General features: G+C 41.5%; 1 protein-coding gene across 10 annotated transcripts in view; it reads left to right on the forward strand.

Annotated features, from left to right (window-relative positions):
- Positions 1-11,888, forward strand: part of RB1CC1 (RB1 inducible coiled-coil 1) — a 56,348-nt gene extending 44,460 nt beyond the window's left edge. For 2 of the 10 annotated variants that reach the window (XM_021089371.1, XM_021089374.1), the window contains 8 exons: positions 316-424; positions 504-747; positions 1,528-1,582; positions 2,543-2,590; positions 4,593-4,651; positions 6,841-6,977; positions 9,703-9,773; positions 10,502-11,743. In XM_021089371.1, the coding sequence (XP_020945030.1) occupies positions 316-424; positions 504-747; positions 1,528-1,582; positions 2,543-2,590; positions 4,593-4,651; positions 6,841-6,977; positions 9,703-9,773; positions 10,502-10,579 (801 nt within the window). In that variant the 3' untranslated portion in view covers positions 10,580-11,743. Of the gene's footprint in view, positions 1-315; positions 425-503; positions 748-1,527; positions 1,583-2,542; positions 3,568-3,742; positions 4,652-6,840; positions 6,978-9,702; positions 9,774-10,501 lie in introns of those variants that run through there. The other 8 variants (XR_002343332.1, XR_002343334.1, XM_021089370.1 and 5 more) reach the window with 8 other exon arrangements.

Consider the following 15,023-nt stretch of genomic DNA (forward strand, 5'->3'; position numbering starts at 1 on the left):
GCCGCGTATAGCGTGTCCTGTGGAAGTCGAGCTGCTCAGGACAGAAGGGAGGCCACAGCACTGGTTAAGTTGTTAGCAATTTGAGTTCTTGCCGCCAAATTTAAAAATCATTTGCTCATGCTTTTCCTCTGACAATATGTGGACAGTAAAGTGAAAATAGCATTTTTATTTAAAAAACAAACAGCACTTGTGAATTACACCTTTTCTTCTGCGCATGCATGTACCCCCTGCAAAAATAGATGCAGTCCATTTTCTGTAGCTCTGGCTGCCCTGTGCATGCAGGTAACTTAAGTAGGTATCATTCTGTTGTTCCAGACCAACTTTAACACTGTTTTAACGAGAGAGAAAATGAGAAAAGAAAACATAATCAATGATCTCAGCGATAAGCTGAAAAGCACGATGCAGCAGCAAGAGCGGGACAAAGGTTAGTGCCTTGCCTTGAGACAGGTTGGGTTCGGCCTCCTGCGGCGTGTTTGTAACGCTCACCCCACTCGCGGCTTCAGATCTGATCGAGTCGCTGTCGGCGGACCGGGCGCGGTTGCTGGAGGAGAAGAAGCGGCTGGAGGAGGAGGTTGGCCGGCTACGGGGCGCTGGCCCGGTGCCCTCCCCGAGCGCGGTAGCCCCGGAGCTTTATGGAGCCTGCGCCGCCGCGGAGCCCCCGGGAGAGGCGGAGAGGCCGCTGCTGCCTGAGGCCCCCGACGAGGGGAGGGCAGACCCAGCCTTGGAGACCAGCACCATGTCCGTGCAGTGAGTACCGCGCGCCGCCCGCCCTCAGGTTCAGGCCAAAGCAGCAGGCGTGACTGCAGGGGTGGCAGCTGGAGGGCGGGTGTGTCCCCCGAGAGGGCGTGAGCCTGGAGGAAATGGCTGTGTTCATCATTTGATGAAGGGGCCCCTTCACGGAGCTTATGGGTATCAGCACCCTGACAGTTTTCTTTGTCATTTAGAGCTCACTTTTTAAAAATGACACCAAAGCCAGCACACTATTTCTTTTTTCCTTTTGAACGTTTTAATGTGATGGGCAAATTCATACATAATGGTGGCCAGCACATTGTAGCCACTTAGCCATACTTCTGTAGTCTTACATTGAGATTTGGTTGATTTTTTTTTTTTTTTAAATGAGCTCTTTTTTTGAGTTTGGTCATGCACTCAAGGACATGTGGCATTTTGTTTTGTTTTTAATTTTAATGATGAAGCCACTCCAGAGTGACCATTTTGTCTGTAATGTGGATAAGAAGAAGAATGGTTCTTAAGCCCTGGAAGAAAGGTTGAAATTTCAAAGACATTATCCCTAGAAAAATGTGTGCACCAAGTTTTGCTTATAATTTCAAAAGGTTTATCAGTGTAGGTTCAGGATCTTGCACAAAGAAAAAACACCATTAGAACATGTCCTGATTTAAATGAGCTGCTTTGAAAATATAGTACAAACCCTTACATTTGTAAAGTGCTGTGTATTTACAAAATCTTAGGGAAAAACACGAAGTCCAGAATTTTAAGAATTAAACTGAAATCAGCCATATTCTCTCTTAGAGAAAACGTCCATATGCTCTCTGAAGAAAAACAAAGGATAATGCTGCTGGAACGAGTAAGTCATTTTTTCTCTTGAAACGTAGGGTTTAATGTGTTCACTCTGGGATGCAGTGAAGTAAACCTTAAGCTAAAAGCAGACTTAATTTGTGTTTATAAATCAGATGTTTTTTAATGGTTACTTTTGTCGTTAATGTTTTGAGAAGTCCTGTCATCTTTGATCCAGGTGGTCAGCACTCAGCAGTACAGTGTAAATGTAAGTGTAAGTATTTTCTAGAATAGAGAAGAAATAGAATATGTGAATCATGAAGAAAAGGTATTTTTAAAATAGCAGTTAATTGAAGTGAACAGAAAAAAATTGGCAGTAAGGGGTTTCTTCTTAGTTTGCAGATTTAGTATATCTTTGTTCATAAACTGCTTTTCAAAGATACACTAAGTCTGCAAACTGAGAAGAAACCTCTTACTGCCAATTTTTTTCTGTTCAAAACATGTACTTTTGGGTCCTTCTCAGACAGTTATCGTGCAAAGAGCAAAAGAAACTTCTATGACTTTTAACAGTTTCTTTTGCTCTTTCCACGATAACTGTCTGAGAAGAACCCAAAGTTGGAATTGCAGACGCGTCTGCTCTTGTTGCTGAGGGTCTGTGCGCATTTGCTGAGGTGTGTTTGAGCTGCAGAGCCTCCTCTCAGGCCTGAGCTCCAGGCACAGACTCGGGGGTAGATCACAGATTCCTGTCTCCTGTGTGCAGTTTCCACCAGTGATTCTCACGCACATCCAGCTTTGGGAACCCCGGCCTGAGTGAAATAGAGCTCAGAGTGTTCCAATTCTCTGTTAAAAGAGAATTAGCCAGTAAGCCAGTAAATAAAATGGATGGAGAAGAGCCCTAGAAAAGAACGTCCCCACAAACCTGTGCTGGACGGCACAGGAGCATGAGGACGGGGACACGTGGGCAATCGTCACGCTTAGATTGGAGCATTTTCGAGCATAAACCGTGGGCCTCTCTTTCCCACCCCTGCAGACACTACAGTTGAAAGAAGAAGAAAACAAGCGGTTGAATCAGAGACTGGTAAGGTTTTCTCGACATTTAAATGTTTGCATTGTATTTCAGTGATGAAGATCAGACGGTTGTGTGGTTTGATTCATTTTCTCCTGGTCATTTTCGTCGAGCTCTGTTTGGTCATTGATGAATTTTAAAAGCAGTCAGCAAAATCCAGGTAGTTTTTCTGGTTACTAATAGGCCATAATCCGTTAGGATTCCATAACTACATGTGTTGTGATACCCAGTTAGGACTCAGTAAACAAGTTGAAGCTGCTCTTGAAGGGGCCCCTGAAGGCAGCAAACAGGTCCTGGAGGACAGCGTCCCCGTGTGTGTGTGTGTGTGTGTGTGTGTGTGTGTGTGTGTGTGTGTGTGTAGAGTGTGTGTGTGTGTGTAGAGTGTGTGTGTGTGTGTGTGTGTGTAGAGTCGACATCTTCTGTCCTTGAACCTGACACCCTGCTTAGGACCCTAGTAGGCCTCTCTGTTACTTTGGCTTTACTCTCGTCTGTGAACTTAACCAAGTTCCCAAGTAGTTTCACAGTCAACCTTATGCTTTAATAAAGAAGTTGCTTCATTTTTCAAATTCTAATGATTATAATTTATGAGGAAATAGGAACAGTTCAAGGCCTGTGTTCAATACTTTTGAAAAGGTTTAAGGTACTTATTAGAATGGAGTTTTTTTAAAATAAAGTTTAAGCGAAGCACACACTTTCAGAGAGGCTCGGAGGAGCCGCCCACCTGCCCAGCCCGCCCCATATGTTTTCTGAGCAGTGCCCCCAAGAGAGCAGGAGCTCTGTCATCCAGGGTGTTGGTCCTGTTCCTGATGCTTCCAGCTCCCGGGTAGTAAGTGACGGTGGAGATGCAGAGTTTTGCCCTTGAGATCCAGGGTGGCTTCTCTGTGTGACTCACTTTCGTGTCAGCTCCGCTCTGCAGCTAGTGCTTCCTCACATCTGAGCCCTTGTTTGTAGCAAATACATGCAACACTGGAGCTTGTGAAAAACCTAAATAAAGTTGAATGTAGTCTGAAAAATGGATTGTTAAACTTGTTTTCACTGGCATCATAGAGACTATGATTTTTGAAAATCAGTTGGTGTACACTTTAGGTCTTTCTGTTCATTTTTTGTTGTCTTCTTTCTCTATTGTTTTTAATTTGATTTAATTTTTTTTTTTTTGCTTTTTAGGGCCAAATTCATGGCAGATGTAAGTTCCCAGTCTAGGGGTCGAATTGGAGCTACAGCTGCCGACCTCCACCACAGCCACAGCAACCCAGGATCTGAGCTGTGTGTGCCACCTACACCACAGCTTTTGGCAACACAAGATCCTTAACCCACTGAGTGATGCCAGGGATCAAACCTGCATCCTCATGGATCCTCATTGGATTCCTTTGCACTGTGGCACAACAAGAACTCCCTCTCTTGTTTTTAAATACCCATTGAGACCCTCCTAGTGTTGAGAGGGAAATGAAAAAACTTCTTTGCACCGGAGTTGAACATAACAAAGAGGAATCTTAGCAGAGGAGTTTCTCTGTCCCTGATTTGTGAGATTATAATTGGGCCCACCCTGCTTGGGGGATCAGCATTGTTGCCATCCTTTCTGGCCCCAGGACCATGGGACATGTGCCCTGTGTGTCATGTGATAGTGTGAAAACGGACTGCAGCCTGACTGAGGAGCGGGCACCCGGTTAGCCCATCCGCCCGCCATGGCCATCGGGGACAAGGGGACGCGGCCACCTTCTTATTCTAGTACTATGTGAAAAACCTCAGTCTTTTCCTTATAGTATTTTTTAGGATTAAGTATGTAATTAGAAATAAAATGATTTTATATTCAGCTTTTAATTCAGCCAAATTTGATTAAGAAATAACATAAGTAAAAGCATGGGTTAAATTTGTTGAAGGAAAGGAATTGCATTAATGAACCATGAAAGCTGGGCCACAGGCGTAAATGTTGTCACACTGAGGGGTGTTTGCGGCCTGGGCCTCCAGTGAGCAGGCCGCTGCGCTGTCTCGGCCTCACCAGCCCTTCTCTTCCCAGATGTCCCAGAGCCTGTCCTCCGTCTCCCCGCGGCACTCTGAGAAGATCGCCATCAGAGAGTAAGTGTCTTTGCACTTTGCGCTTTTCTGTGAAGAAAATGTGCCAAACCAAGTAGTATTAAATTGTTAATGAAAATGTGTTTCAATGGCTGTCATCTTCAGCTTCAGATTCAGTCAACTGTGTATTTTGTACTCATTTGTAGTTAACATTGTTTTATTCAAAAGCAGGGTTTTTCTCAATTATTTTGGGAACACGATTGCATTCAAAGTTCTTCCTGTTACAGCTTTATCATTTACACATACATTCCTGAAGCCTTTTGGACTCTACTTCCCTTTTCAGCTGGTGCCCTCTCTTTTATTTTTTTTTTTAAACTTCCTTTTGCTTTTTTTTTTTTTTTTTTAAAGCTGCGCCTGGGCATATGGAAGTTCCCAGGCTAGGGGTCACTTTAGAGCTTGAGCTGCCGGCCTACACCACAGCCACAACAATACCAGATCCGAGCTGTGTCTGCGACCTACACCACAGCTCAAGGCAGGACCAGGGATTGAACCAGCATCCTCATGGATACAAGTCGGGTTCATTACTGCTAAACCACAGTGATAACTCCTGGTGCCTCCTCTCTTAAATCCCATTTATCACCTTAGTCTTTTTCAGTTTATATTGGAGAGTCTTGATTTTTGAAGTTGGAATGTTTCTTCATTTTCATTTCTCAGACTTCATTTTACTGATATGCTGCAACTCCATAGTACACTGTTAGTGTTGTCAGTTGCCCGGTTGAATGGACAGTCTTCCTGGACCAGGTGACCGCATAGTAATGTATTGGTCTGTGGAGTGGGCTGTTGGAAAGCAGGGTGTCCGGAGTCATAGAAATAAGACCCTCTATTCTGTCTGTAACAGATCCGTCACCCGATGTTTGGTGATCAGACATGCCCATGATGACCTTTGACTTTTCCTTAGAGCTTTGTTTTCTCTCAGTGATTTGAAAGGGTTGGGTGTGTCTGTCTTTACCTACCAGCTCTATGTCAAGTCTGTTCAGTTTATGATCATTCAAAGATTAGAGAGAGATGAGCTTTAAAAACAAACAAAAAACCCAAAACAACAACAATAACACAAGAAAAAAACTACCACACTGCCTCAGAGAAGCCCCATCTTCTTTTTTACGGTGTTGTCTTCTGGTGCTTATCCAGAACAGTGCCTTCACATCTCCTTTCGTCAGATAGGTAATTAGGATAAGCAGTTAATGAAGGAAAGGCTTTGCAGGTGATTTAAATGATTTACCAGGTATCCTAGATCCAGATGAACTTTGAACTGGAATTCGGAACAACAGTTCTGAAAGACCCTGAAGAGACAGACACCCCCTGAAACTCTGGGTGTTTCGCACCCACTCTTACCTTCCTGCCCCTCCTTTCAGGCTTCACCCCCAGTCAGTAATGGCCCTTTGCACCTAAGTACATGCATCTGGCTGTCTGTGGGACTCTCTGAAAAGGAGGGGCACACATGCCTGGAGACTGGAGCCTTGGCCTGGGTTAGTCCTTTGTGCCCTGTGTCGGTTTGCTCCCCAGTTATGTTTATTGTTGTAAAATGAAAGATTGGGATGAGCATATCTGCCTATAACTAGATAAACTAGAATGGGTATTTGTTTCCCCCTCATCCGGGTAGGTTTGTTTTGTTTTTTTTTTTGGTTTTTTTTGTTTTTTTGTTTTTTTGTGGTTTTTTTTTTGGGGGGGTGGTTCTTTTAAACAGTAGATTGTATTGAAAATTTTATTTTTAAAAACTTTGGGAGTTCCCTTCCTGGCACAGAGGAAATGAATCCGACTAGTATCCATGAGGATACAGGTTCAATCCTTGGCCTCTCTCAGTGGGTTGGGGATCCGGCATCGCGTGAGCTGTGGTTGTAGGTCGAAGATGAGGCTCGGATCCTGCGTTGCTGTGGCTGTGGTGTAGGCCGGTGGCTACAGCTCCGATTTGACCCCTAGCCTGGGAACGTCGGTATGCCACAGGTGCGGCCCTAAAAGAAAGCAAAACAAAATAAAACTTTGGTCTTTGATGGTTCCTGGCGTTATCCTTTGAACACCTCTGTCTATCCAGTGTTCCCGTTAGGAGCAGAGTAGAGGGAAAAAATGATGTGCATGTGAAGTTCCGTGTTGCATCCATAATTAAATGTGTAGTTGAATGCTGCGGAATCTGTAGGTAGAGTCTTGAGAAGAGGGTGACAGTACCGTCAGGGCGGTGACGTTACTCCTCTGTTTAGTTTTCAGGTGGGCGACCTGGTCCTTATCATCCTGGACGAGCGCCACGACAACTACGTGCTCTTTACCGTGAGCCCCACCTTGTACTTCCTGCATTCGGAGTCTCTGCCTGCCCTGGACCTCAAACCAGGTGAGGGGGGTAAGTGTCCGCTCGCCGAAGACGCCCCAAGCGCAGAGGATGCATGAAAGCCTGTCCTCCCCTCCTTTCTTACTGTGTCAGAATGAGATGTGTAAACGGAACTCTGCTTCATCCGCCTTTTGTTTGTTTTTATAAAATCTGCATCACCAGATTATGTTCCTGGATGCAGTTGACAGGTCAGAATTGGAGGGTAGCTGATGCAGGCGGTTGGAGCAGGACGTGGTTGAAATTCTCATATCTGCTCAAGCTTAACATTAACATGCTCCTTTGTTTGGGGCTTTTCTTGTTTTGGCAAAAATATTTTTAAAAATCATAAAATGTCTTTTCTATCCGAGTTGTCGTCCTGTGTTTCTACCTTGTTTTTCATTAAACTTGTCAATCTTTTTTTTTTTTTTAAGAAAAAAGCAGTAAGATTTGTTAAAGTATACTAAATTAAAATTCGTATGTTACTATTATCTATTATATTAATCTTTAAAGAATTAAAAAAAAACAGACTAGATATCCTGTGATACCTCATCTAAATAGAATTATTTAAAAACAAGAATAGTTGTCCATTTAGTGTAATGTTCACATTTGCAGTGACTTGGGAATCATGGTCAGATGGCAGTTCTGGGAACTGGGCTGCCACCACAGGACACCACCTCCCCCCTACACACACACACTGTTGTTGTGGTGGGTTCTGTAGAGCAGCCATGGATATGTGTCATGTGACCAGAAAAAGTGGGAAGTTGAACTTGGAATTGAGTTTACTAGTTTTCTATCTTAAATAAAACAATGAACTTGGATTTTTAAAAAAATTTTTGTGGGTTTTTTTGGTTGTTTTTCATTTACTTAGACCTATTTGAAAAGGATTTTTTTCCTTGCTTTTTTTTTTTTTTTTTTTTTTTATTGCTTTTTAAGGCACACCTGTGGTGTATGGAAGTTCCCAGGCTAGGGGTGGAATCGGAGCTATAACTACTGGTCTGCACCACAGCCACAGCAACAAAAGATCTGAGCTACGTCTTTGACCTACACCACAGCCTAGGGCAATGCTGGATCCTTAAACCACCGATCAAGGCCAGAGATCGAACCTTCATCCTCATGGATACTGGTCAGATTCGTTTGCATTGTGCCACACCAGGAACTCCTGAAAAGGATTTTTAAATTTACCAAAAGGTCAGTGTTCCTGTTGTGGCTCAGCTAGTTAAGAACCTGACATAGTATCTGTGAAGATGTGGGTTCAATGCCTGGCCTTGCTCAGTGGGTTTAGGATCCAGCTTTGCCATGAGCTGTGGTGTAGGTTGCAGGTGCGGCTCAGATCTGGCGTTGCTGTGACTGTGGTGTAGTCTGGCAGCTGTAGCTCCTCTTCAGCCCAGCCCTGGAATGTCCATATGCTGTAGGTGTAGCCCTAAAAATAAAAATAAAATAAATTTACCAAAAGATTGTATAACTAAGTACAGTATAAAAAGGCTCATATCCCTTTGCCCAGGTTCCCTGCCCCAGCATCACCTGCCCCATTGGCATCATCTCTGTGTGCGCGTCTGATGTACACATATGTAGCTGTGTACAACCATGTGCACATTTTTGTTTCCAGAACCATATGAAGCTAAATGATGTCTCGCCCCAATATCCATACCTCACTGCGCATTTCCATTTCCTAAGAACAGGAAGAGGTCCGATGTTCAGTGGACACTCCCTGTAAAGGCTCACAGGTCCCATAGAAAAGAATTTATTTAACCATCTTACCTCACCACAAAACTCTGCTCCCTCTCCTTCCCTCCCCCCCCCCTTCTTTGCTGACCCCTGAAGGAGGGTGGAAGTTGGGGCAAAGCTCCTGGCCTCCCCTGCCTCCTGGCCCTGGGGACAAGGGCATTGTCATTCGTGACTTGGGACTCCTTGCTCCTTGGACGTTAGCGTCAGATAGTTCTTTTCAGAAATTGTGAATTCTCTGTGGAGTGCGCTCAGCATCCCCTGCAGTCTGCGGCTTTTATCTTATCTTCACTCCTGGTGGTTCATTCAGGATGTCTGTTATTTCTATCTTGCCAAATTATGTTTATGGAATAAAAATCAGTTTTAGATTTTCTTGGGAACCTCAGAAGCTTTACCCTAAACAGATAATTTATTGGTCGCGTGCTTTTGTACTCTCCTTTTTTATGACAACTTCTCTGGTGAATTTAAAACGAGAATGAGCGTTTACCTCGCAGCTCATCCTCTGGCCTTTTCATCCTGCCTCCTTCCTTCTGCTTTCTTCCTCTCCCTTCACCCTTCATACACGCACTGCCCTGGAGACTTTTGTTCATTCTTAACCCTTATTGTGCTACTTATTGTGCAGGGACTGTGTTTGCATTTCAGTGCTGAAAAAAAAAGGTAGTATTTCACTTTGAACCTAGAAAATAAAAACTCTCTGCTTTCAGCTGCAGCAGTGGGCACCTGTCAGCACTTTCAGTAGGTGGCGCTGCTGAGCTAACTCAGGATTCCTAGGTTATATATATTCATGATTTGTACTCAGATTGTGTGTTTCTTGAACTTTGTTAGTTCTGTGGTTTTACTTAACAGTGTGTACATGAGTCCAAAACTAGTGGTTGAAAAGTGACATGAATTCAGTTTTGATTTATAAATTATTATTCATTTCTGTGATTTCACTCTTGAAAACGTCATTAGTCTGTTTTGATTCTAGTGGTTATATTTTCATGAGTAGTGATTATAACTGTACTTTCGAAAAGAAATTAACAGTTTGATTCCATAGCTTCAGGTGCGTCTAGAAGACCGTGGGTCCTTGGAAAAGTGATGGAGAAGGAGTACTGTCAGGCCAAAAAGGTAAGGCCACCAGGGGGGCGGGGCCCAGGTGGAGAGCAGGGTTTGCGCGCTGCTGCCTGCAAGCTGTGGACAGTGCCCTTCTTGGTCTTCTTATGCACTCATGTCAGGCCTTGAACTTAATGCCATTTTCTAAATATTTGTGCTGTTTATCTTCTAATAGTAGAGGTAGATTACCAGCAAGCTATCGACCTATCAGGAAACTCCTATAAGTTTCTGTTCCATGAGTATTAAGTTACTAGTATCTTCATGTGCACAAAAAGAACATAGCATAACTGGTGATCAGTCTGTTTGCAAGTAGAGTTGGTATTTTCTTATTTTCATAATACTACCCCCACTGAAGAAAGATGGTGTGACATGTTTGGTGGCCCAGAGCACCTGCCTGCTGTCGGCAGTGTCAGTGCTGTAGAATGTGAGTTCTCCTGAGCACTCTTTCTGGCTCTCTCATTTGTGGCCCCCTGTGTACCAGAACACTAACAGAACTTGAACTGTGTGGTGTTGGGGTTTCTTTGATGCTTAAAATAATGACATATGGCTCAGTTTATCCTACATTCTTTATCAATGATAACCAACTCTGCCATCAGTGTTAGTGGCTTAGTGTACTCGCATCTGGTGCAGGGTGGGTCTGTGTCCTTTGATAAAGTCACCCCCCCCCAATAATCTAGCATTGAGAGCGTGATTGGATGGAACCTATGCAATGCGGTTTAATCACCCTTTTCTTTCTGTCTTAGGCACAAAACAGATTTAAAGTTCCTTTGGGGACAAAGTTTTACAGAGTGAAAGCTGTGTCGTGGAATAAGAAAGTATAATTTATGGAAGAAATTGAGACAGTCTGTGACATTTTTCTCTGATTTGTCCAACAGTGCTCATTCATCACTCCAAAAACAAGGCCATCTTTTTATATAAAAGTTATCATGACAATAATACTTCATTGGTGTATATCATTTACTTTTTACCTGGCTACATTTTAGGAACAATAAATTCATCAAAACCCTTGGCCGAATTAAAATGGTTTTGTTCTTGTTTTTCTACCCAAGTAACTCTAGAAATGCGGACCAAACTAGTTCATTTTCTCAAAGGGCACACCCTGTGCATCGTGGCTTATGATGAGCCATGTTAATTGCCTGTTACATAGACAGTAGCTTGAACTTAGATATTCAGTGTTAGTTCTTATTACCAGCATTTGTCCTTTTGTGAAATCAATATCGGAAAACTTGCACTCTTTAACACATTCTTTATAAAATGTATAAATTCTTCAAAACTGTCTAAAGAGGAGTGTTATTGCATGCAGATAATCATAATTTTGGGTTTGCCTCTGTAGATTACTAAAGCAAATTGTTTCATTTATTTTTTTAAATGCCCTTTGATGTTTCAAAACAAAAAGGAACTCTAATTTGATTGACTGACTTTAAGATCAGCCATAATCAATCTTCAAAAGCACTTTGAACAGATGGTCCCTGGGCTCTGCAGGGGGGACTGTGCTGGTGAGGGTTTCCAGGGCAGCTCACGAGCCTTCCCAGTGCTTCGTGACTGTTTAGAATGGTTATAGTGATGGGGTCGTAGGTCATGATTCAGTCTCAGAAAAACATATTCACTGTACATTAACCATTAGAGGTCATCTGAATAACAAACTGTTGTATTGTAAAAGACATGTAGAATTTTAAAACAATAAAGATTTGAACCTGTAAATGTGTGTGCCTTTTAAAGAAGACATTTTTAATATATTTGATTGTTGGGAAGTGTGAAAAACTTGTTCTGTATCATATCAGAAGAGAAACATGTTTATTACAAAATGTTCTTTAACTATATACTGTATAACAGGGTAAAACAGTGTTATGTAGACTAGAGTTGTGTAAATGCCATCTTTAGGTAAATTGCTATGGAGCAAAGGTATTTAAATGGGGCAGTTGAGTTGGATGAGACTTGTTTCAGGTTTGTTGCTAGAGAACAATAATAAAATGATTTTTTTTCCAGAAAATATTTAATTTCTTCATAAAAATAAGTTAAATATTTTTTTAAATGTGTATATCTAATAGTACAGAAAATGGAATAAGCACCATAGTGTATAGAAAACTGAATTTGACAACATATTAATGAATAAATGAACAAATGATTTCACATGTTTCTATTCGGTCCTTCCACTCCATCTTCACACAGAGAATATCCATCAGAGTGACAGAGTCCTTTGTCTCCACAGTGGTTTTGTGAAGCAGGTCTGGGGGGTCTGCATGGGTCTGTCGGCTGGGCCCCCGGACTCGATGTGCATTCATTTGTGCTGTGGGTTGTGGGAGGGCCGTGACGTCTCATCACTGTTGTTCCTAATGTTGGATTTTGTTGCTCATAGTTTTTCTTATGTCCTATTTTACGTCCATGTTGTCAGAGGTCACAGGCCTTTATAAAGCAAAGAGAAAGTGCAGCCTTCTCAGTTATGGAGAAGAAAGTGAAGCCTGATTGAGTGCCTACTGTTGGCAGGGTGAGCTTTGGCCTCGGGACGCCTGAGCTCCAGTCCCACATCTGACTTGAATTTGGGATAAGTTGCATAAACTCTCAACCTCCCTTTTCTCAGTGTATAAATGGTGTAATAATAGGACCGACCTCAAAGGGCTGTTTTGAAGATGAAGTGATGGGAAAATTATTTTAAGTGTAAAAGGCTTTGAACAGTTTCACATAAACAGCCTAAGTCCTGAATGAATGTTAACTATTCCAAAGACTTCTCTGTATAATCAGAACCTATGTATTTATTATTCAAACTCTAATAGAAATGTAGCTTTCTTTATTACATAGATGAAAGTTTAAACCCATTTAACTGCAAGTAAGCTTTAAGCATACATGAATTATGTGGATAGTTTTATTTATTTTTGCAAAGGTACCTGGTTATACTAAGAACAGAATGAAAAAATATGTAAAATTTGATTTTTATTTATTGTAAAAAATCATCATGGTATAAAACATGTACATGCTTTCAAAAAATTAATATACCCTTAAGCCCCTGTCCTATTTTTCAGTTTTGCCACATAGAGGTAATTTTATTCGTTTAGCCATTTTTATTTCATGTGCCAAATTATATGACTATACTGGTATTTCTTAGTAAATCAATTTATACTATCAATTTGCTTTCTCACAAGAAAATTTAGTTATTTCACAAGAACTTTTTCTGTCTCTGTCCTTCCTATGTAATAGTATATTACTTTCTGGTTGGTTCATTAGCATTTATATTATCATGACTTTTTAGAGAAATAGCCATCATAAGTGGGGGTTTTATGTGCTTGTGGGGCTTTGTATATCTTTGTTGGAGAAATACTGGTGCAAGCACTTTGTCCATTTTCAGTTGTCTTTGTTGTTGAGTTGTGAGAGTTCTTTATATAGTCTGGATACGAAGTTCATATGACTTAGAAATGTTTTCGCCCATTTTATAGGCACCTTGTTAGTTTCTTGATTATCTTTTTTGATGGACAGAAGTTTATCTTGAGGAAGTCGTATTTATTTTTGGCCTGTGCTTTTGATGTCATATCTAAGAGTTTTGTGGTGTTAACTCTTATGTTTTAGATTGTTGATCCACTTTAAATTGATGTGTGTATTATGGTGTGAGGTGGGGGCTCCAGCTTCGTTCTTTTATATGTGGATATCTGTTAATCCCAGTACCACTTGAAGACGCTTTTTTTCTCCGTTGGAATCATTTGATAGCCTTTATTGGAAATCATTTGGCCATTGATGTGTGAGCCTATTTCTAGACTCTGAATTTTGATCCATTTGTGTGTGTGTGTGTGGGGGGGGGGGTGTCCCTAATTCAGTACCACAGTTTTTATTGAGTTTTATAATAAGCTTTGTAATAACTTTTGAAATCTGGAATTATGAGTCCTCCAATTTTGGTCTTCTTTTAACCCTTTGGCTGTTAGGGTACATTGACTTTCCATATGAATTGTAGAATTGACTTCCATTCTGGAAAAATAGCTTTTGGAATTTCGTTAAGAATTGCATCAATCTGTAAGTCACTTTATTGCAGTATTGCCATTCTTAATATTGTCTTTCAGTTTATAAACACATGACGTCTTTTTGTTTATTTTCTTTATTTTAGAAACGTTTTCTAGTCTTCAGTGTATGGTCTTTCACCTCCTTGGTTAAATTTATTCTTAGGTATTTTATTCTTTTGGGGTTTGTAACTGGAATTGCTTTCTTAATTGTTAGATTATCTATAAATAGAAATTGTTCTACTACTTCCTTTCCATTTTGGAGGCTTTAATTTTTTCTTGCCTGATCTGGCTAGAATTTCAATACAGCGTTGCTTCGAAGCAGTGAAAATGAGCCTCTTTGGGTGCCTGATCTTGCAGAGACAGCTTTCAGTCTTTGCACCACTGGATATGTTACTTCCTGTGTGGTTTTCATGTATAGATAGCTTTTACAGTAAGGAAGTTCTAGTTTGTTAAATGTTTTTAATCACAGAAGGGTGTTGAATTTTGTCAGATGCTTTTCTGTATTGAGATGATCATGTGTATATTTCCTTCATTCTGTTAATGTGATGTATTAATAATGTTGAGCCATTCTTGCACTGTGGAGTAGACACACACATCATTTCACATAATAATCCTTTAAACCTGCTGCTGAATTCAGCTTTCTAGAATTATGTTGAGTATTTTTGCATCACTGCGTTCATGGACACATTATCTGGATACTAATGCACCATTTTTGGTGACATCATTACTGGGTTGATCCTTTGAAGACATGAAAACAGGTTCAGAGTGATTAGTGACTTGGCCAATGACCAGAATTAGGAGCTGAAAGGGAATCACAGGAGTCACTCGCAACTTAGCCTAATGTTCTTCCAGGCAGGGGACCCAAAACCCTGAGTTTGGCTTAATTTACTCCTGCAATTGGAATTGTTTACATGAATTGCATTTCTTTCAGACATGGGCCTAAGAGAACAAAAACAGACTGAAAGACAGTGATTTGCTGGGAGTGAAACCGCCTGTGTCGGTAGTGCCCTAAAGCGGGCTCGTGCGGCACTTGTCTGTCCTCCTGCTTGCTCCAAGTTGGGGGCCGAGAGGTGGGTTTATTTTTAAAATGTCTCTGTGTGTATGTGTTTGGCAAAGTACAACTCCCTTTAAAACACTCTGGGTTTCCTGTAAAACCTTCTAGAGTTCTCTGAATGTCCTTTAAAGGCTAAATGGTAATTGACACGGGCCTCTCTCTAATGGCAGCATACTTTCTGGGAAGACTCTTTTTGCTGAGAATTTTCTACGTGCTGACCTCCCCTGC

This window comes from Sus scrofa, chromosome 4 (genome assembly GCF_000003025.6).
Source record: "Sus scrofa isolate TJ Tabasco breed Duroc chromosome 4, Sscrofa11.1, whole genome shotgun sequence".
Lineage (NCBI taxonomy): Eukaryota > Metazoa > Chordata > Mammalia > Artiodactyla > Suidae > Sus > Sus scrofa.